Below are 22,185 nucleotides of genomic sequence, written 5' to 3' on the forward strand. Positions count from 1 at the left end.
TGACTCGATCCATTGGTAACTACAATTTCGTCGACTCGGCGCATAGGTCACGTGACAGATTTCCCCGCCAAATCTTGCTGTGAAGTTGAATTAATCTATATGTTCCGTGATGTCGGGTCGTGCGACGTCAATATCTGCGCTAAATTTACCGTGGAGACTGAATTGGTGTGTAGGTCACGTGACGTCGGGTCACGAGACATTAATTTCGCCGCTAAATTTAACGGGAAATGCATGGACGAACGGAAAGGCAAAACTTTGGAATTGGGGGAGGGAAGGGGGGTTTCCAAAAAAATGTGTTACAGGCTTTTAAAAATAAATCAATTCATTTGATTTAGATTTAATTAAAAGAGGCAATTTATTATTTCTAGATGCATGTTTAAACATAGCCAATTGATCTATGAATTTATTAGATCACTAAAATGAGTGCGGAAGAATTGTCGTAAATTTAGGGTACAGCTCACTTAAAATTAACTTTTTAATTCACGCAAAACCCCGCCATACTAAAACAAAAGCCACTCTATCTTTTAAATGAATGAAAATGCTTTATTTGCTTTTCCTTTTGCATTTCAATTCGCTCGCAACAGGAGATTACATAACTGATATATAGAGTGGAAGGTAGAAAGAAAAAGTTGAAGCTTGGGCTAGTTGGTATGACACATTCAGGGATGGAACTCGTAAAATGTTTTTGGGAGCAGCCACGGGAGCAGCTGAAACAGCTGTTTTGGAGCAGGTTGGGAGCAGCTAAATTTACATCCTGGAGCAGGCTAGGAGCAGCTCGGACCAGTTTTCATTGCACTACAGCTTGTGTCTTAGACTAGCACGGGAGCAATTTCAATTGTGCTCAGCAGCACAGGTGAACATGAGTGGTTAGGGATCTAGGTAGATGGGATAACAATGTAACAGAAGCGAAAACTTGGAACTTTGTGAGCCTTAATGAGAACCAAAAAGCAAGTACGATATGTTCCTGGAGATAGTGTCCTTGATATTTTCTGAGAGCTTTCAGCTGTTCATAATGCAAACCAGCACTGCTTGTCGCACAACCCACCCGTGCTCGACATAGTAATTATATGTGCGCACCACGTGACGCGCGTAAGCAGCGGACGTGCAGTTGCATAGAGGAACAGGACAACAAATTTCCAGCTTATCCTGTTGTGCAACTCAATATCGAAGCAGCAGACTATGATTAATGGAGTTACCAGATTCGAAGCAATAAGCAGATCTACCGCTTGTGTGAGAGGTGCTGATCAGCAAGGTTTTGGATTGGACCGCGTTTCAGTTCTATCAAATCACGATTTATCTTGCGGGAATGCGGTTCCAACCTCTAATGATGAGGTACGAAAAGGCATTTTTGCTCATTTGTTTTCAACTGGCTGACGTCCGAATCCTGGGCCGCAGAGCCTCGGGCAATCTGACGCTTAACGACTCCACCTCACCTCGGCCGACTCGCTTAACCGCTTGTGGTTGAAGAATAACAATCCAGTCGCAGGTGGTGTAGCGCTTGGAATCCGACCCCCGAGTTTTTCGTGCGCTTCCAACTCGGGATACACAGGGAGAATAAACAGAACAAAGGATTGCAAGGCCGACCAAGCCAGACGCACTCATTGTAGCCAATCGAGTAGATAAAAACCGAAACCAAGACCAAATCCAATTTTTTTGGCGCACGTTTCGCAATTTGGTGCCTAATGGCGCAAGATATTGGCTGTTTAGTTCATTTGGTCCCTCAACCTTTGCCGGGCCCGGGTTTATAAAAGCAGCCGTGCAGTGCTCTAACAGGGTCCTCAAAGTTTCAGGACTGACGGTTATCTCATTCAGAGGTTGTGATTTCCAAACATTTATAATGAGAAAATCGAGTCCCAGCACCGTATGCCAATCATCTTCATGTATCACCTTGGCCACCATTTTTTCATTAAAAATTTCCCAAAATCGTTCGTGACTTTTTAATTAGATAGGTCTGAAGCTGAAAGGTCTGAAACTTGGAGATTAGAGGTCCGACACTGAAAAGCTAGCTCTGAAATCTGTAGATCTGGTCAAAACCGCCAGTACTACATTTGGGGTGGAAGAACGATTTTTCGGTAAAACATATTTCATTTTTACGGTGAAAAAAATTTGGTTCTCTCTTCCCCAAACAGCCAGTTATGGCACGAACGCCCCACCACAATCCTCGACCGACACCCCGGGAACACCCCCCCCCTGGGCTGCGCCGCTGCCAAGGCAACTCACCGCAATCCTAAGCGAGGCACCAAGCCTTTTGTACCGAGTATTCGTAGGAAAGGTTTCACGGCACAGAGAGCTCAGGGATTACACTACTGCGGTTAAGCACAAAAATGTATGCATAGAAATTGCTCAATGAAAAACACTCAACTTTGTTTTACATCTTCCCCCATCCTACTCAATAAATTTATCTATACAAAGAAAAAAAAACATTCTTCAAACAGCAGAAGAAAACCTATTGCAACATTTCACAGCGGGGCAATTCTCAAGTGGTAGCTCGAGAGAAAATTACGTCCGATTGTCATTTTGGAGGCTACCCAAGAAAAAGAGGCTATTGTGTGATAATTTGAACCCAAAAGAGCGCCTCATTCTTTACCTCTAGAGGCCTTGCAGTTTGTGTCAGCGTCAAGGACATGCAGCAATGATGTTGAAACTCGAGACCCAAAGCCTCTTGACCTTGCTTACAAGTGGTTTACCGTAGGGTTCCAATTCGATGTGACTGCAGGAGGAGCATCAAATTCCAAACTTGAATGGTGAAACGAGGCATTCGAAGTTTAAAGATCGAAAAAGACCAGCTCCCACAGAGCCGACAAGGCTGGCAACACCCACTGTCCGTTACGGCCGAGTGCATCTTTTGGCAAGGTGTTTATGTTACCCAAACGTAGTAAATTAATTCTTCGGAAATGAAGTTAAATGGTCCTAGCAGCTATGAAGCATGCGAGCGAACATATATCAACTGTAGCGCATACAATTCTTTTGGAAGCGTACGACGAGACAGTGGCGTCATGGCGAGGCTCCTCGCAGAAGTATTTAGCATAGACATGGCGCGCAGCAGCTGGCTTTAACTTCTAATCAATGTCGGCATACCTGAGCACAGATCGATACAAAACGTTTGGAGCCACAGTCGGCGCTAACTTTTTTTACGCAAGTCCTACAAATTCAGGGCCCATCCCCTCCATGCGCCGGTGAAAACGGCTGCGATCAACTAAATCCCAGTATGTCTACTCGATCTGCGCCAGCAAGTGAAAAGCTATCCGATAATAAAAGGAGCAAAAGATACTTCTCCCACAGATTTTATCACTTAGGAGCACCGATGAGTGCTGCCCCATAGCGATTTCCAGAACGTCAAGCACGCATACGCTTCGTATATGCACATTCAATAGCGCAGTTTCTTGGCCTTTGGGCCAGCAAATTGTGTATTTATACAGGTTGTCAGTGCCAATAAAGCTTAGTTGTAAGTCAGCGCTGTGTGTGTACCGCCTTCTGCTCTGTCCTTGTCCTTGCGCTGTTTGTTTTCCGCTAATATGAATGACCAACTAGCCCAATCGTCAACACTTTGAAACTGCACCAAATGGCACCTTAAATCCTTTCTCCAAGTGAAGCCAGCTCCCAGCTACGAAACCACGCACAATGCTAGCCAACGGCACCGAAATTCCCCGATCCCGAATGAGCGAATGATGGACTTTCGGTTTCGGTCCCATTGGCTGGCGCGCGTCGACGAGGCTCCTGTTGGCCGGACACGCAGCGCCATGGGGTGGCCGGTCGCTGAAACAGACGCTGCACATCAGTTTCAACGACCGGCCACCCCATGGTGAGGAGAGGAGCCCTCTCCTCGGCGGCAGAGCGCCCCCCGCTCTGCCGACAACAAATATGCTGCAGACGAAATAAGGGAGCAGAAGAATGATGTACAGGCTTTCAAATTCACAACTCATAAGAAGTGCTTAGGTGTACCTTGAGCCTTTTCCCCTTTTCTTCGTTTGTGTGATAAAAGTTTTTTTTTTTTTTTTTTAATTACTGAACGGTGTTTTGAAATGTTTTTCTATACGTGTATCACCATCACTTGTGCGAACTGGCTTGGTGATCGGGACATAGCTTGCAGCATGCCTTTATATTGTCATGTACTTTTGGCGTGATAATCGGTGTATTTTGCTGTACCACTGTGTCCACCCTGCTAAAACCTTAATGAGGCAGCAGTATTTAATAAATAGATATATAAAAGAAGCGGGGGACAGCTTGGGACGCGAGGAGGCTCACCTTCGAACTTCTCGTAGAGGCTGAAGTCTAGCTTCTCCGGCACCACCTTGGGCCGGTTCACCCTGGCCTCGATGGTGGCCCTGTCCAGCGTCAGCGAGGCCACCTTTCGGAGCACGTTGCCGTCCAGCGGCGGCACGTCGTCGTACGCAGAGTGCCGGCGGCCACCGGCGCCCAGCGGCTTGGCGTCGCCGCCGTCCTCACTGCTGGCCGTCACGGCGGCCGGCGTCTCCGGCGGCACCGCCGACGACGGCACCGGGAACTTGGGCAGCACCACCTTTCGATGCTGCGTCAGCGTGAACGTGGGCGTCGCAGCCCCGGAGTGCAAGCCGACGTCTCCGCGACCCAGGCTCGTGCAGGAAGGAGCGCGCTGGGCCGTCGACTCAGCCTCGCTGAAGGACCGGACTCGAGCGGACCCTCCACGGCACGGTAGCGTCGAGTAGGGGCCCACCGGAGCGTCAACGCCCGACGCTCCGAAACGGCCGTCCTCGTCACCGAACACGGTCGAGTCACTCACGTTGCTCGGGGAATCCTGGAGGGTCACCGAGTCGGGGTCGGCTGTCGCTGCACCGGCGTCTTCTTCGGCAGGCGTGGGCAGGTGGGACACCGTGTCCACGTAAACCGAGCCCGAGCTTTCGGGACTGGACTCCGAGCGCTTCTCCGCCGACGGTTGGGCCGGCGCCGGCGTCTTCTTCGGCGATGCTTCTCCGGCGTCCGCTGGCGCAGCTGCCACGCTCTCGGGGGCATTTTTACGGGCGGTCTGCGGAGTCTTTTTGACTTTTCCCTTGGCGTCCCGGCCGACGAGTCGGAAGAGGCCCGGACTGCCTCTGGGCGTCTCCGAGGCGAGCGCGTCTGTCGAGGAGCCCTTGGCCCGCTTGCCGTCGGCTCCCTGCTGACTGCTGCCCCTGTTTCCCATGCTGGCATCGCCTACGGGACGCTCGACGTCGCTGACAGTTCCATCGAACGTCGCAGAAGAGACCACCGACGGCAGAGAAACATCGCGAAGCAGACGGCCTACGCGATTGGGCCTAGCAGCCTCCCGCCAGTTCTGGGTGGCGCTGGCGTTCCAAGCGCCCGCGGAACGGCGCTGTTCCGACGAAGCGTCTTCGTCGTGGTAGCGGTCGTCGAAGACGTCGCCGTCGATCGGTATCCCCAGCTGGCACGTCGCATCGTCGATGCTAGGAGGCCTCTCGAGGAACACGGAGCGATGCACGGGAGCCGCCTTGAATCGACGTCGCTCGAGGGCTGCGGCCGCGAAACGCTCGATTTCGATTCCCTGAGCGGCGGTGGCGGCGTGCGGGGGAACCCGCCAGAAGAGCCACTCGCCGTATTCGGGGGAATCTTGGCTCATGAGTAGGGCCTTGCGTCGCCTTCGCACCTCCTGCACGGGACGAACAATGCCGGTTTCCAAAAGGACCGCGCTCTCCGGCACGTCACCGGCGCTCGAGATAAGAAGCGAATCACGTGGTCAGTCTGTTTGATAACTGCCACGCCTCCACCCAGGTGTAGCACGAAGCCTACGAAGATAAAGGCTGACGAAAAAATAGTCGCAGTGCAGGCGCACGGAAAACGCGAAGGAAAACAAGAAAGGAGCAGGCAACATTTTAGGCTGCTAGTAACGACCAGCGTGTGACTCACAATCGCATTGCAGGCCACGAAAAGCACGTGTTTTCGCTGACTTTCCCCCTTTCCGTGTATTTTTTATTTTATTTTTTTTGGCGATGTTTACAATTGAGCGGCTTGGCTGAGGCACCCGTACACTCAAAAACACCCTCTTCAAATGCTGTCGAAAAGAAGAATAAAGAAAAAAAAACGTTTATTTCTTCAGACAAGTTTAATCAGATCCCCTGTAGAAAAGTGCCGGTGCTATGAAGCTATGTTCTATGAAATATACTTTCTAACTGACAAGTATTTTCATCTACGCGACTGAGAAGTGCTTCAAACTATTGATTACGTCAGAATTCTTCGTAATACTTGCTCTTATAATCAAGCGCAGAGAGGTTAGCGTACTTTGTGATAACATTAAGGTCGCCCCTTAAATCTGTCACTGCTCAGCACCGATTAGCGAAATCCGCCAAGTTTCTGAAATGTGACAAAAAAACGGTGTGCAATCGGATGTTTGGTTCGCTTACGAGAGCAGAACGTGAAAGTCAGAGGCATCTCGTTCGTGTGGTGCACTGCGGACGCCGTTAGCAAGGCGTAAAATGCGTCTGTCACGAAGCCGATGTCGTGACCGAGCGACGCGTTGGTTTGTCCACCAAGGCGGATCCGTCTCGCACGGCCACGTCTCAAAAGAAGTCGTCTGGTCGTTTGTTCTGGGCCGTCGTCTCTCTGGGAATCTGGCAGGCATCGCACGAGTCCCAGCTCAAAAGACGACGCGATAAAATCGGAGCGGCCGAACCACAACAGGTGCCACGAAAGTTCGGGCTTTCTTCTACTCTCTTTCTCTCCCTCTCTGCGGCACGCTTGGTTTGGGTCATCCCGCTGAAAGTTGGCGGCAGAGCAGAGAAACTGCGTATGTCGCCGATTTCTTAAAAAAGAAACTCACCCGACGTCATGTGACATCACTTCTGGCAGAGAACAGATGCCGTTTCAAACTTTGCGTCGCCGTTGATCAGCGTGTGGGGAGCGAGCTGCGAGCACTGCTGGCGTATAATGGCCGCCGAGCAGTCGAAACGCGAACTGATGCGAACGACCTTGGAGCGAGCGAAGGTAAAAAAAAGTTTGTTTTGAAGGTTGCGCCGTGCGGCAAAGCCGGCCTTCGGAAACAGAATTGTTGTGGGTGGGCGAACCTCGCACAGCACCGCCGAAAAGCGATATGCTGGCGCCTTTATGTTACCTCGTGTGAAACCCTCCAGCTTTTGCAATGACCGTGTGACGTGTGACGCCCATTAATGTCAGCTTGGTTCTGTTAGATGGGAAAGAGTGTTGATGTTTTCCTGTGGAACCTGAACGAGCTTTGAATACTTTCGAGCGCTTCGAAGTAAAGCACCTTGGTAAAATTCACCCTTCGCGTTTCCTATGGACCAGGAGTCTCAAAAGCTTTTGGCTAAAGGGCCTAGCTTTGGGATCTGTTGCAGTGTCGAGGGCCGGGGGAAAAAAGAAAAGGAAAACGAAAAATACACCTACATAGCACTTAAACTCAGAAATTAAACTTCAAGTATTAAAAAAAAAACACATAAGTTTGGTGCAGGGATGGGAAAAATACATGCAAATATGTATCAAAATACAAATACAAAATACTTCCTCAAAAATGTATTTAGTTACAAATCTAATTACATTTCCAAAAAAGCATTTTAAATACAACCAAATGTATTTGGTCTCCTCCAAATACTTTTCCAAATACATTCCTTAAAATTTGCGTCAGCGACTTCAGGGCACCTGCAACGGGTTTCTGGGTATTTCATTTTAATTTTGCATCGCACACTCGGGAGTTAGTGAGCGAGGCTCTATTAACGCTATAAAGATATAATCACACAAAAAATGTAATCAGCTTGGACGTAATAGGTGAAAAAGTACGGAGCTTCAAGCAGCTTTTTTTGTCGATTACATTTTGGTATAGACCAACAAAGAACCGAGACGACCAAGACGCGCAGCACTAGCTAGAGAATGTTTTATTGTTGCAACTCGCACCAGTTACGAAAATCTGGACGACCCGCGCATTTAGAATATTCCAGGCAAAAATATGGATGGAAATCAGGCTGGAAAGCATCACAAGTTGTCGCAGGCACTTATTTAGCCAGTCTGCCTGTGCACGTCGATTTCGTCACTACTCTTGCCCTGGGCTAGCACTGTAATCACAAAGTCACTAAACCCTGGTGCTTGATTGAGAGACACAGCATTCGGTGCAGGACGTAGTTTTCTTCCTGCTCTGGAGAGTGACAATAAATTTGAGGGATGTATTTTCGCCCACAAAATTGTATTTAATTACAATTGTATTTGAAATACCCGCATTTTAGTATTTAAATACACACGTCAAACACATTACCCAATTTGTAATTAAATACAAATGCAAAATGCACAAAGTATTTAAAATACGTATTTCAAATACTTGTATTTGAAATACTGCCCATCCTTGGTTTGATGAATACATAAACTTTAAAATGAATTGTAATATGTAGCTAATTATAATATTACGCAGCAATTGAGACAAAGAAAACTCGCCAGACAAAAATGAAAAGTGTTTCATTCTAGAAAAAAGAAAATAAACTACGATGGATTGGCCATATACTTGGACAATACAAAATTACAACATGTTTCTTGCTACAAATATTTGCGTGTTCTTGTGGATTCAGACATGAATTGGAAAAGTCAAATTAATAATATTTGTTCGAAGGCTGCTTATGGGTGTTATACTTTACTAAAGGCGCGCGAATGTTTCGACTTATTAAGTATTTTACGCAATCTCTATGTCGCATTCGTACACAGTCAGCTAACATATTGCTTAGAGTCATGGGGAAATACATATCCTACGTACCTAGATTCAATTAGTTGTCTACAGAAACGTGCGCTAAGAACAATCACATTTTCTAGTAGAACTGACGCTAGCCGACTTATTTCAATCATTACAAGTGCAACCCGTAAGCTGAGTATATAAATTAAAAATAGCTCAAATAGCAACATTATACGAACTAATGAACCACTGCCTTTATCTGTGTTTAAATGCCCACCAAGAAATACGATGACTGCTGTTTGTTATCAATTTAATTTACCACCATGTAAAAATGTTTATGGTCGAAGACTTGATGAATTCAACGGTGCATTAATTTGGAATGATATACCCACGGATACTAAGCAGAAATCTAACTTTTACCTTTATTTAAAAAAAACTTGTTTTATAACATTCAAGGTTAATGACCTAACCATGCCATCCCGAACGCAAGATTGTATTTGGCGTAACGTTTGCTTCGTGCCGCACGGCAATACGTAGTTTGTGTTTGGACCCGACTCTAGCCATAGTGGCTATGCGTCCAAACAATTGTAGCGTAAATAAATGAATAATTCGAAAAAAAAAAAAAATCTGAATCTGAATTTGAAAACACATATCAACTTTGACCCTCGCTCAGTGCAAACGGCTAATGAGACCAATAAAACGAATGTCGACAATATGCAATAGTTGCGACAGGGCACTAAGCACAATGTACATGAGAACGCGAAATACAGAGACGTTATGTAGGGGACTAAGAACGGGGATGCTGGTCATGACAATCTGAAGTCAATACCATGGTTAGAGGACGCCCGTTACGACACAGTCTCTTTAGTTATTTCTTGTATCTTTGTTTGCGCATTTGGAGCAGGCCGCTAGCAGCGCGTCTGCTGCTACCTCTTTTTGAGCTGGTAGCAGCGGGTCTGCTGAAAGCGGGGCACGAGTCGGGCTTCATTGGAAGAACCGCGGGCCGGGGTTTGGAGACGCCTGCTATGACGATTGCAAGCAGGGCGACTGACCGTCGCCATGCTTCTTTCCTCCACGAGCTTGCACAATATGGCGCTGCGCTCCAAACGAATCGTTGCTAGGGCATTGACATGGACAAATATGCGCAGGGGCTCGATGTGAGGTCAGAAATTGTGTGATAAAAAAGGGAATATATTTTTTTTTTGTAAGTAATGTGTATTGTCAATATCTAATCACGAAGTCTGTTTTCTATCGTCTCAGTGCCATAAAGCGATGAAAAGCCCGCAATAAAGTTTCACCGCCGGTTTTGCCTAGCAGACGACAGAATGGCTCCGCGGATTCAGTGGTTCTTTCTGAGGGAGTACGCGACCGCGTCGAATGAGGTTGGTGACGATCTACGGAACTTCTATTCTCGGAGTCGACTTTCTGTGGGAATTTCGGAAGCGAAAAGTGCCCGTGCACAGCTTTGATCGACGCTCGAGGAGCGCGAGCGCGCGAACCCACTGAACACGAAGTCGTCTAACAGACGTCGAAAGATGTCTTGGCAAGACGAGCGAGAGGTCTTGTATGTGTCTTGGCAAGACGTGACAGCCTAAAACGTCTTGTAGCCGTCCTGTAGACTTCATAACACAGAAAAAGGGTGTCATGGGGTACACCCATAGAAGGTGTAAGTGCTTGTCACATATACTACACCCTTTGGGGGAACACATGTACACCCCAAACATGGGAGTATGTGTACACTTGTCGGTGTGGTGCATACCCAGACAACACCAAACGTCCCTCGGACGTCCTAAAAACGTGCGAACGTCCCACGTCCCATTGCTGACGTCCTGCGGACGTCCCACGGATGTCCGGGGCGGCATAATCCGGAACACGTCCCAGCGCGACTGTAATCAGGACACGCTTTTTCTTTTTTTTTTTTTTTGACGATTACAGCAGCGGCTTCACGCACTGTCACCGCACAAGATCGTGGCTCGTATTGCAATCGTCGCTTTTGGTTCAGCCGTTAGAAAAATCAGTTTCAAGTTATTTTGGGTTTTGATCATCCGCGCTTGCCGTACAGTCGGCGTACGCGCCCCTACAAATTGCACCGCCCTTTCTCCGCAATAAATGTGCCGGCGTGCAACCACGGCGAACGTAGAGCACTATATAGCTCCTTCGGAGCAGAGTAGCGCAATCTAGAACGCCGTCTCTCGGCGACTAGCGGCGAACGCCCGGAGGTTCCAACTGCGGTCAGAAATGCATGGAGAACGTGAGAAAATCGTTGTTTCTTCCGTTTTGTGGGGATGTGCGGAATGGAAATCATTTTTGACATAATAATGAAACATTTTAGAATAATATGCGATAAGTTTTGTGCCATACAAGGACGTGACTTTTTTTAAAAAATTGCCTGAGCGGCATCATGCAGCAGACGACACGGCGAAGTCACACCATTCACGTGACCCGCTCCGGCCAACCCGAAAAGCCCATCTCCGCTGCGAGCAAAAATCGTCTGCTTCAAACGCCATTGCCTTGGAAATTGCCTTCTCAAAATTTGCACACGCATCCGATATTATTAAAACTTTGATAAAGTGTTTAGCGCTTTACTAACTTCACGACAGGCTAGTTTTGAAAAATGTGAACTCGCCTTTAGTTTTTTAATCAGCCGTGTTATGTCGATCTCCATGTATTCTCCCATAGGGCGGGCCGCCTCCTGGAACCCTGAGTACCACGTGACTCGCGCCGAGCCGCTCTGTCGGCCATGTTGTCGGCAAAACACGGGGTTCAAAGGATTGCGCTACTCTGCTCCGTAGGAGCTATATAGTGCTCTAGGCGAACGGAGGGAGCCAAAAACAGAAAAAGCGACCTATCGTATTTCTTGAGTCTTGTCGCCAACAGAATCACTCGCGTTGCTTCGCAGACACACCAAGAGCAAGAGTGATAGTAAAAAGCCTAAAGGCAGCTCTTTTAAATTCTCAGGCACACAAGAACAAAAATTATGTTAAAAAATGAACCGCTTTAAATACATTCGAAAGCGGAACTATGGCGAAACCGAAACGGTCCTAAAACTCGGTTAGTTTCTATTTTTAATTTCACAATCATTTTTATACCATATATTTATATATTTTTACAAATTATTTTTTTTAATAAAACATAGATAATTACATTAGTGAAATTAAGTAATTCAGGCAGAGCTTTCAATCGCCACCGCTGTGCAATCATCATCATCATTAATAGCGTGCGCGCGGGAAAGCTGCAGCCCTGGCAGCCCTACAGCCGACTACAGCCCGGAGTCCGGAGTGCTGCCGTGCTGCCGTGCTACTGCGCTAACCTGACAACTCACTAGCCACCATGGCTGGAGGAAGTAAGTATGATTTAACGTTTTGTTTGAAGCGGCAGTCGGGATTTTTACCAAACCGGTCCCCTGATCCGCCACAGCGGTATTGAGGCTCGCGCTCCCCCTTTGAAGCAGCGCGCGGCCAGAGGGCTACCGCGCTCGCAATAGCCAACAGTAACGCTTTGCTAATACTCCGTATTATGTGACATGACTTTAGGCCGAGTAATGAAAGTGTTACAACATTTCCATCGTTCGCAGAGCTTGGCTGTTGCAAGACAAGGCGAACCACTCGAAGATCGTAAATATGGACAATATGGCTGCTCTACCCAGAACAACAGCTTATCGGCGCGTTCGTCGTGCGGCGGAAAGCGATCTCAAACTTATACTGTCAGTTAGTAGAGAAAATGCAATGTGCTCAGCTGAAGCTTTGGATGAGGCTTCTGTAGAAAGGCCCGCTGGGTCGCCGGAACTAGTTGCAGGAGCGCCGCAAAAACACGCGGGATCGCCGGAACTAATTGCAGAACCATCACGTCTCTCGTATCAGCAAGATGTCCCGACAACGTGCTGTTTTTCTGAGACTGTGCCTGATACTCCGGAACCGGTCTTCGGTGCAAGCGCCATTCACTCGAGACGAGGCGTCCCTGTAGATTCGGAAGGCTTGCCTTACAGTCGTGAACACCATTTAGAAAGAGACAATCGAAGGAATGTCGAGTTGGATGAATTGTCTGAATCAGAGGAATCCGACGTTTCACGTTTCAAGGAAAAGCTGCGGCGGTGGAGCGTAGAGGGGGCTGTTCCTCATGATACCGTTACAAAGCTCCTGAAGATACTGCACTCGCATTCTTGTTTCTCAGACCTCCCAACATGTGCCAGGGCACTTTTGTCTACACCAAGAGTCACTGATAATGTGAGGCCCATGGATTCCGGCCATTACTGCCATTTAGGCTTGAGTGAGGGGCTCAGGGCAGCGCTGCAACCTGTGCGCAATATACCAGATCCAATAATCCTTCATGTGAATGTAGATGGACTACCATTGACGAAAAGCACGCGGGATCAGTTCTGGCCCATTCTCTGCCAAGCTGCTAACTGTGCAGGCAGTGACCCATTTCCAGTTGGTGTCTATCATGGCCAGTGTAAGGCTCTTCAGTCAAATGTCTTCCTTAGTCCGTTTGTGTCTGACCTGAAAGGTGTTCTCTCTGAAGGTGTTGCTATTGGCAACAGGGTCTTCCGAGTGCAAGTTGGAGCAATAATCTGCGACGCGCCTGCCAAGTCATACATTCTTGGCACCAAAGGGCACAGCGGCTACTTCAGTTGCTCAAAGTGCACGACTGAAGGAGAATTTGTGCGGGGACGAATGTGCTTCCCTGATCTTGATGCTCCATTACGAACAAATGCTAGCTTTAGGCGTGCAGAGCAAGAGGACCACCACATCATGGAAACTATCTTAAAAGAACTTCCCATAGATATTGTTGACCAGGTGCCACTTGACTATATGCACCTCATCTGTCTGGGTGTTGTGCGCAAGCTTGTACTCCTTTGGCTGAAAGGTGATAAAACCTACCGCATTGGAAGTGCATCAAGAGATTCTGTGTCGGGAGCTAACATTGAAATGAGGCACTATGTGCCATCAGACATGTCTCGGAAGCCACGCAGCTTGTCCGACATTGATAGGTGGAAAGCGTCAGAATTTCGCTTGCTTGTTCTTTACACGGGGCCAGCGGTGCTGAGGTCAAGGATCCCCAAGCCTCTGATGGACAACTTCATGACACTTCACTGTGCAGTCACCATACTTTGCAGCCCATTACTCTGTAGAGAGCACTTAGGGTATGCAGAAAGGCTCTTAAGGCATTTTGTTGAGACCTACATAACACTATATGGTAGACATGCAGTCTCTCACAATGTTCATGGCTTGATTCATGTGGCAAGCGACGTAAGAGTTCATGGACCTCTTCACAACTATAGTGCTTTCCCATTCGAAAATTACATGCGTAAACTCAAAAGCTATGTACGCAAACCAGAAAGGCCCTTGCAGCAAGTCTACAATCGAATCGTAGAAGAACGATTTTTGGTTGCATCTCCTGCTGTCAACACTGGAGAGTCGGCAGCATCGACTCCACCCGTCTCCTCTGTCTCCCTTGGAGGAGAAAGTTTCAAGCTGACAGCAAGGCATGAAGGTCGACCATTGCCGCTCGGATGCATTGGACCTCAGTACAAGACCGTGACGTTTCCTGCTGGCATCACCATCAAAACAAACAAAAAAGACTGCACTTGCATGTTAAAAGACAAGAGTATCATCAAAGTTGAAAACATTGCACGCACTGCAGTGAACTATCAACCAGTGTTGGTTGGAAGGAGGTACCAGAGTCTAGAAGACCTTTACAGCTATCCCTGCAGTTCATCATTGCTGAACATCTTCCTTGCATCTGAACTGTCTGACATTCACTTCTGGCCACTTTCAGAAATTGCAGTGAAATGTGTGAGACTCCCATTGGCAAACAAATTTGCCGTTATTCCAATGGTGCACCTACAGTGAAATTTTTTTATGGCTGCTTGTTTATTAATAATCTAGTTTATGATATTGTTTGTAGATGAACTGGACAAGCTAGTTCGGTTTTAGTATGCTGCATTAAAGAGGGAAAAATAACTCGGTGGACATGCAAATGCTTGCCTTTCCTGCTTCGCTCAGGTGACAAGTTTGCTATTGTAGCATTTCCTGAAGAAGATCACAGCTTGGCCATTATTCACAAAACATGGCTCGTTGAAAGCACTGAAACGACATTTTGGCCTAAGGAAAAAAATCCTAACAAGCGTCGTCGAATGACAATCGAAGGCGTCAAACCACAAGACAGTTGGATGCAGGTCAAATGCCTGATCAAGGACTGGGCTGGTAAGCGCTTTTTTGCTCTAAATTCTTTCCAGTTCTCAATGCGTAAATTTCTTTCAGACACATATGAGAAGGCGCTGGAGAAACTTCAGGCTCTGGAGTATACGTCAGACTTCACTAGTGAAGAAGAGCTAGGTCGTGGCAAGCGAAAACGCCGTCCGACCTTTCCTTTTGACTATGATGACAGCACCGACACTACAGGTTCCGACGATGAATATGAACCACCAAAACCACCCACGCCACCCCAGCCACGGAAGAAAACAGGTATGGCATCGTGCATTGTTGGCGATGCTCTAGGACGGTTGAAAAAAATAATTCTTTGAAAACATCTAGTGTAACTTCAAACGGCTTACTACCAACTATTCCTCCTTTTCCAGGTGCCAACTTCTCTAAGTCACCTCTGCATCACTCTGGTGTGTATACCTTATGTCTCTTCAGTGCATGTTCAGGTACATGGATTGAGTAAGTGTGACTATTTCCTCTGCAGCCCTGTACGAAACTGTCACGTCCCAAGCCACATCCCAAGCACGTGCCCAGTCTTCACGCATGCAGCCACAGTACATAGGTAACTGCTTGTGCACAAGGTGAGTGTTCTGTAGATAATTTAATTTTGATTCCAGGTCTCGACAATGTCCAGCTTGTACACGCATCCCACACGAACAGGATGATGTCCAGCCCGAGCATCCAGCCTACAGGTAGATCTTGCAGCTAAAGTTATGTTTTATGGATTCGACTCCTTTCTTTCTCACATGTTCTTGAATTTCCTGTTAACATTCAGCATTTTGTAGAGAATCTGTTTTCAATTTCAGGTGATGACTTGGGTCCACCAGTGCACACACCATATGCGAACATTTTGCCCCATTCAAGTATCCAGCCCACAGGTAGATCTTACAGCGGAAGTTGCATTTGATGGATTTGACACATTTTTTTCTCGCATGTTCTCGGATTTTTTTTAACATTCGGCATTTTGTAAAAAACTCTTTTTAGTTTCAGGTGTCCACAGCGTCCCCCCAGTGCACACTCTATACAGGAGCAGGACACCTCACTCAAGCATCCGGCCTGCAGGTATATCTTGCAGCTTAAGTGGCATTCGATAGATTTGACTCATTTCTTTCTCACCTTTTTTAAATATTTTTATAGCATTCAGCATTTTGTGCAAAATTGCTTGTCAATTTCAGGTGCCAATGATGTCCCTCTAGCGGCGGCAACACTGTGGCAGCAACACCCTGGTGAGTTTTATTTTGTGAATGCTAAAGTTTTCATATCCTTCGAAATAACATCAAAGCTGAGAACTGTTATGTACTGACTGACAGACTGGCGCTTATCAGCTCGTGGCCACTCGAGGAGCGTGGGCACTGAGCGCTCGAGGCTAGGGGTGCACGGGCTGACGAACGCCGGGCTCCGAATTGATTAAACCGATTTGACCAGTGGTCTCCTGTGAACCGACTCGATGTAACAAGAACAGCATTTTATAAAATTTCAGATGCACCTGTAACCCCTATGAACATGTCTCACCCTGGCACTGGACGGGTAAACACAGATGCACAGGTGCCTGGTATGTAATATCTATTTAGATCTTCAATCCGAAACAAATTTTGCGATAGTGGTTTCTGGGCTTCTACTTCTTATGCTACGTGCATGACAAAGACGATTCGGAAAAGGTATTGTGTCTAGAAACGTTTTTTTCTAATGAGTGTGAGTTGTCGTGAGGGGCATGGCTTTCCTAAAACATACAATATATATCAGGAGCAGTATTTATCTTAGTGTTTTTATTTAAAGAGGCACTAAGGTGGTTTCCGAATAAGATTGTTCTTGATGTTATTTTATAGGTGCCAGTTAATAAATATATCCAGTGCCAAATTACGAAACTGCCTATGTATCTCGAGGCAACAGAAATACATGCATACTATACACACTAGAGCAATGAAAACACTTGAATGTGTGGAGATTTTGACTGTTTGTACTATTATAGTTTGTTTTGAAAAGAAGTCCGATCCACACGTTCAGAAATCACGCCACTCGTTGGCTGCACGAAAAGCCATCGCTAGCAATTGGCTGACAAGCGCCCCTTGTTGGCTGCCTCAATAATATTCATCTCAGAGAAGGGGGCGTGTAACAATCTTTAATCGTGTTTTTAGTAGGAAAATGGGCCACGCCTGATTGTGTAATTTCGGGTTTTCAGAACGCTTGGAGCACTTAGATTGAGTTATTGTCACTAAAGAACTCTCAGAAACTGCTTTCATACTCCTTTAACTTTGCTATATCACGGAGAGTTACTATTTCATGTTATGTCAACAGTTCTGCAATGAGGATGCTACTGTGGCTGCAAGATGGAGCTCTGTTCTGTCCATTTCAGTGTTTATGGAAAGGATCCTGTTGGCACTGAATTCCATCAAGGTGACACAGCAGACCCACTCCGAGTACTTTAGCTTGCTGCTCAGAAACACCGAAGATGCCCCACTTGATCCAGAGGGCCTGCCGGACTTGCCTTTTTCTACAGTACAGGACTTCGTGCACTTTGACAAAGAGCTGGAGGTCGACAAGAGAGCAAGACTTCGTATGGTAAATGATGGTTATTCTAAACTAAGCTCTGTATTTTGCATCTATGCATGATTGAACTTTTTTTTTTGTTATGAGCAACTGTATTTTTGGAACTCCACCTTGTAAATATTCAGGTGATAAAGGTTTCCTTACCAGGTGCCAGAGTTCAGTTACAAGCATAGCTTATAATAGAACCTCATTAGATGCATGAACACAATTTCGTGTTAGTAATCACATTTCATGACTGAATTCCTGAACAGGTACTTCAGTGTTGTCAATAAAATCTTATTTTTTAAGTTTAGATATACCTAACTTTAATTTGCATCATGTGTATATGTCGGTCACTCTTACAGTACCGAGAAGGCGAGTCAAAATTGGGCGGAAATGATCTCATAGTGCCCATACTTCTAAGCATGTGGTTTTGTTTCTAAGATTTATGTGCATCCGTAGGGAAGATGTTCCTGCTATGCCATCAAAATCGATATCTCAACATAGCTATTAGAACTACGGCACATTTTGAAAATTTTTCAGTGTTTTAACAATGTGAATGCTTTATGTGCCAGTGGTGATAAAACGCTTGAGAACCACTATGCTTATGAAACCACACTAAGATTGTGATATGCTTAAAATTCTAAATGAGTTAGTAGTTTAATGTTAGCCCATATTTCTGATCTGATTGCTGTTTTGATTCTTTTTTACCAGAGACAACACATGTTAGTTCAAGGAGGTGATACACCTAAAGAACGGACCACCCGAATTTTGAGAAGTATACTATCTTCAAGTGTCGCAGCCGAGTACAGCTGGTGTGGCGCCAAGGGAAAACACAAGTTTTCTGATCTCAACATCTGCAAGCTCCTGTGCAGTAAGTTAGATATCTGAACCTGCACAAGTGCAATTCTTAGTATGTACTGAAGTCTAATATAAAAGAATAGTGCAAAACCTTTTTGGAAAATTTGGTATATAACTTGATATAAGAGTGTAACAAATGAAATAATTAGAGCATATTTTCCAGTGTGTAAGTCACTTTTTTTTCCCAGTGTTACATTGATGTTCTTATACAGCAGAGCAGTTTATAACAGGCACCTGCACTTGTCCCGCCACCAACCACCGAAGAAAAAAAGACATGTTCTTATTTCTTTAAAATGGTACACAGTAACGGTCCTAGATCCATGAGACGTAGCCTTCAGGTACTGTGGATCGGCTTTTCCACATAATGCCCGGGAATGTGATGGCTACCTGTAGAAGGGTTTTGTATCATTTCATAGATGCACGTTTCACTGACAACTTTTTATTGACACACATTTCATTGGCACTGCTTACACAAAGCACATGCCGCTGCATCATCTAGCTGTTCTGGCTACTTTGAGCACCAGTTTTTATTTAGAAGTAGTGCTTGCAACTAGTTTCTGTTCATGAGAGTAGTACCAGTTACTAGCATCTTGAGCTAGTCACTTACTATTTCGCTAGGTGGATTGCATTGGACTTTTGGCTTTATTTTGCTGATTCCGGCAAGCTAGGCTTTCTAACAGACCGCGTTGCGCACTGTCATCCCTTGCTTCACTCCGCTTGGGAGTTTAACATCCCCTCCGGCTCCCGCCTTTGGTAAGCCTGTTTGGAATCGCCAAAGGCTTAGCCGGCTAGGATAGTAATGGGGATGGCGGAAACAGAATGTCGGCAAAGAGGCTCCGCTTTATTACATGCCAACAACATCCAGGCCACCAAAGAAGTACATGCAAGGCTATGTCGCGAAGAAGAGGCTGTCGAAGGATCTGTCAATGAAATAGCATTCAATGAACCGATTGCTACTGCTGTAGAGTGACGCAGGCACATCAAAACAAATTTGCTTCAAGGGTTGTGTTTCTCATTTGGTTTGTTTGCAAGAATAATGAAATTGGTTCCTGCTTATGCATACTTCGCCTGAAGTTGTTGATATGGCAGTTAGCTTGACTGCATAATGCAGCTCACATTTTTTCTGCCAGTCTAAAATATCTTGCTGAACTTGACAACAACTTTTTTATATGCAGGCACCCTCACCTACCGTCAAAACTTGGAAGAAGCCAAGGCAACTAAGAAGGACATAGAAAAAGCAGGCATGTCGTGGCTCCGTCATGCTGCTGAGCGGGCAGCGGCAGAAAAAAAGTCCATGGGAAGGAAGGACGGCACACCATTTACACTAGACTAAGAAATCACTTCAACAGGGCAGCCCTTTGAAAGGAACTATGCAAGTCTGTTTCTTAACGTTTTGCACTACAATTTGCAACGGCGGTGCCCGCAGGGAGTGTGGTAATGTATCTGGAGAGTTACATTTTCAAAGAAACAACTTAATTGAGTAAAAGTTTAAAAGTCTGAATGCTTTTCTCTACATATGGTGTTTGCTTGCTTATGGCACACATCTGATTGTTGCAACAGCTGATAAACTGCAGCAGCAGTTCACAAATAAAATACTCGCATAGCATTTTTGGTTTGGAAAAGACCGTCTGCTTTGACCGAGGGGGCCGTATGTCGGCTGTTTCACCAGTCAGACTTGTGACGTTAGGCGAATGCTGCAGATAAGAAGACATTCCTATTTTTTACTTTCTTCTCAGGTAAAGCCATTCATTGAAATTTGGATGGAAAATTTCACCACCTACGGATACCAGTGTCGTAAATTGTAGCACAGTACATTAAGACAACAATTTATACAGTTCCTTTGAAGTGCCCTGTATGTAAGATGTGCACCAATATTTTTTTGGCAATTCACTATCGATTCAATATTCTAACAGCCATTCTGGCATTTCAGTTTTGTGATACTTTATACAAGATGTATTTGTCACACTTGTTTACACTACTCTTTTCTATGCAGTTCATGCATTTTTTCCTGTATTAAGCAAGTTCAGAGTCACTGATGTCACTTGCTTTTAGTATAAATTTAGCTATTCAGTGCTCGACTGCTATTGTAGACTTTGTGCATTATTTAATGTAGATGTCTGGTCTTGCTGACCTTGGTCACATGGCAATATTTTTTCTAGATTTTGCCAAAGTAATTCTTTTGCACGACTTGCATACAATCATTATACACTGTTGGCCCCTAAGCTGAAAGGGGGTTAGTCATTTTTACTGGCATTACTGTCCTGCAACTTGCATTTTTAGTACTTGGCATGTACTGCTTCTATGCCTTGCCATAACTGTATTTCAGTTTTAGATAATGTGTTATTTTTTTTATAATTAACAACTCTAGTGCAATACTGTGATAACATATTCTATGTTTCTGCACTTCAAAGGAAATGTTTGAGTGATATGCAGAAGTAAGCATTCTAGTGAAATACTGTGATAATATGAGGGGGCATCAAAACGTTTCTGAACTGGCATCCCTGAACAAAAACAAAACAAGTACAGCAGTGTGACACTTCCTGACAAGCTTGCAGTCTGTGCCGAAATTTACTGTGCAGGGCGAGAGTGATCTCTAGCTGTGCTTGTTTGTTCAGAAGGGATTTTACAACTTTCTCACCGTGAAACACAAATGAAAAACTCAAACCACGTCCATACATCATTTTCTGTGAAAATTGAGAAGAACACATTAGAAACTCAGAAACTCCGTCAGCAAGCATTCGGTGACTGATCTAGGTTACACAAATCTGTGAGTGGCATGGACATTTTAAGTGAGGCTGAGAATGGCTTGAAAACAATGAATCAAGAGGATGCCCTCCAACAAACCTAACATTTAAAAATGCAGAAAAAATCCTCGTTAATTCAGTAACACTTTCTGAGAACGATTTCGGACATTGCTGAACAACTCGACATTATTTATGGTTCAGCAATATCCGAAATGCGCTTCCGACGGTCTTCGTGAAATAACATAGATTTTTTTTCGGCATTCTGAAATGTTATGTTTCTCGGAGGGCATTCTCTTCATCGTCTCCAAGGAATTCTTGGCCTTGCCTAAAATGTCCATGCCACTCACTTATACATGTTTTTACTAAATCATGGTCACCAAATGCTTGGTGAGGAGTGTGTGGTATTTTGACATGTTCTTCCCAATTCTCACAGGAAATTTGATGTAAACGTGCTGTTTGAGCTTTTTATTTGCCTTATGCGGTCAGAAAGTTGTGAAATACCTTTTAAACAAACAAGCATAGCTCGGAATTCATTTTGTCACCACACAGTGACTGGCAAGCCTGCTAGGAAGGGTCAGGTGTGTCGCACTGTGGTGCTGCATTTTCTTTTTGTTCAGTGGTGGCTGTCCAGATACTTATTGATGCCACCTCATATGTTATTTCTCTGTCTTTGCTTTTTACATTGAAATAATAAAGCTTTATTTGTTTCGAGACTTGTGTGGTCTTATCCCACTGTAGTGTAAATTAGTACACCAGTATGAAAATATACAATGTCCTATATATGTCCTAATAAAGTCCAGGAAACATCCTTTCCTGGACATCCTGAGGACGTCCTTTGGTGTTTCACTTCGGATGTCTTCTGGACATTATTCGGACATCCGCAGGACGTCCCTAATGTCCCAGTCGGGACATCCTTTGGATGTCCAGCGGATGTCTGTGTGTTGTCTGGGATATGTACACCTTTTTCTACAGAAATCTCACTCGAAGGGAACACAGGTGCACCCCATTCAATGGTGTACGGCTACACCTCTTTCTACACCCAATGAAATGAAAGGGAACACAGATGCACCCCATTTGAAGGTGTACCATTACACCGCTTTATAAACCCGCCTCACTCAAAGGGGACACAGATGCACCCCGCTCAATAGTGTACCATTACTCCCCTTTCTACACCTACTGCTCTCAATAGGAACACAGGAGGACCCCGTTCAATAGT

At 45.5% G+C, this 22,185-nt stretch overlaps 2 protein-coding genes across 4 annotated transcripts in view; one reads left to right on the plus strand and one right to left on the minus strand.

Annotated features, from left to right (window-relative positions):
• The window catches only part of LOC120846389 (formin-2-like), a 93,879-nt gene extending 88,015 nt beyond the window's left edge, over positions 1–5,864 (minus strand). The window contains 1 exon segment of the mRNA XM_040218120.3: positions 4,246–5,864. Within this exon segment, the coding sequence (XP_040074054.2) occupies positions 4,246–5,593 (1,348 nt within the window). The 5' untranslated portion in view covers positions 5,594–5,864.
• Positions 5,865–11,786: 5,922 nt separating this feature from the next.
• On the plus strand, positions 11,787–21,682 carry LOC115317656. 3 transcript variants are annotated; one of them, XM_040218119.3, is made up of 14 exons: positions 11,922–11,978; positions 12,210–12,249; positions 14,638–14,838; positions 14,896–15,099; positions 15,213–15,248; positions 15,323–15,400; positions 15,456–15,530; positions 15,645–15,716; positions 15,829–15,900; positions 16,014–16,064; positions 16,319–16,390; positions 17,192–17,397; positions 18,079–18,238; positions 19,401–21,682. In XM_040218119.3, the coding sequence occupies exons 3-14, from the start codon at positions 14,769–14,771 to the stop codon at positions 19,556–19,558; spliced, it is 1,254 nt and encodes a 417-aa protein (XP_040074053.1). In that variant the 5' UTR covers positions 11,922–11,978; positions 12,210–12,249; positions 14,638–14,768; the 3' UTR covers positions 19,559–21,682. The 3 variants fall into 3 exon arrangements, with proteins under 3 accessions (XP_040074052.1, XP_040074053.1, XP_040074051.1); XM_040218118.3 differs by lacking the exon at positions 12,210–12,249 and having other exon boundaries at positions 11,787–11,978; XM_040218117.3 differs by lacking the exon at positions 11,922–11,978 and having other exon boundaries at positions 12,002–12,249.
• The last annotated feature ends 503 nt before the right edge of the window (positions 21,683–22,185 follow it).

The sequence above is a fragment of the Ixodes scapularis genome, unplaced genomic scaffold (assembly GCF_016920785.2).
Source record: "Ixodes scapularis isolate PalLabHiFi unplaced genomic scaffold, ASM1692078v2 PGA_scaffold10__122_contigs__length_95168666, whole genome shotgun sequence".
Taxonomy (NCBI): domain Eukaryota; kingdom Metazoa; phylum Arthropoda; class Arachnida; order Ixodida; family Ixodidae; genus Ixodes; species Ixodes scapularis.

Bases quoted from the DNA above. Each gene is read 5' to 3' on its own strand.
- LOC115317656 (XM_040218117.3), top strand. From the start codon at position 12,159: ATGACTTTAGGCCGAGTAATGAAAGTGTTACAACATTTCCATCGTTCG. The intron at 12,250-14,637 runs GTAAATATGGAC...TGCTTCGCTCAG, and splicing joins AGGCGAACCACTCGAAGATC to GTGACAAGTTTGCTATTGTA. The intron at 16,065-16,318 runs GTGAGTTTTATT...ATAAAATTTCAG, and splicing joins ACTGTGGCAGCAACACCCTG to ATGCACCTGTAACCCCTATG.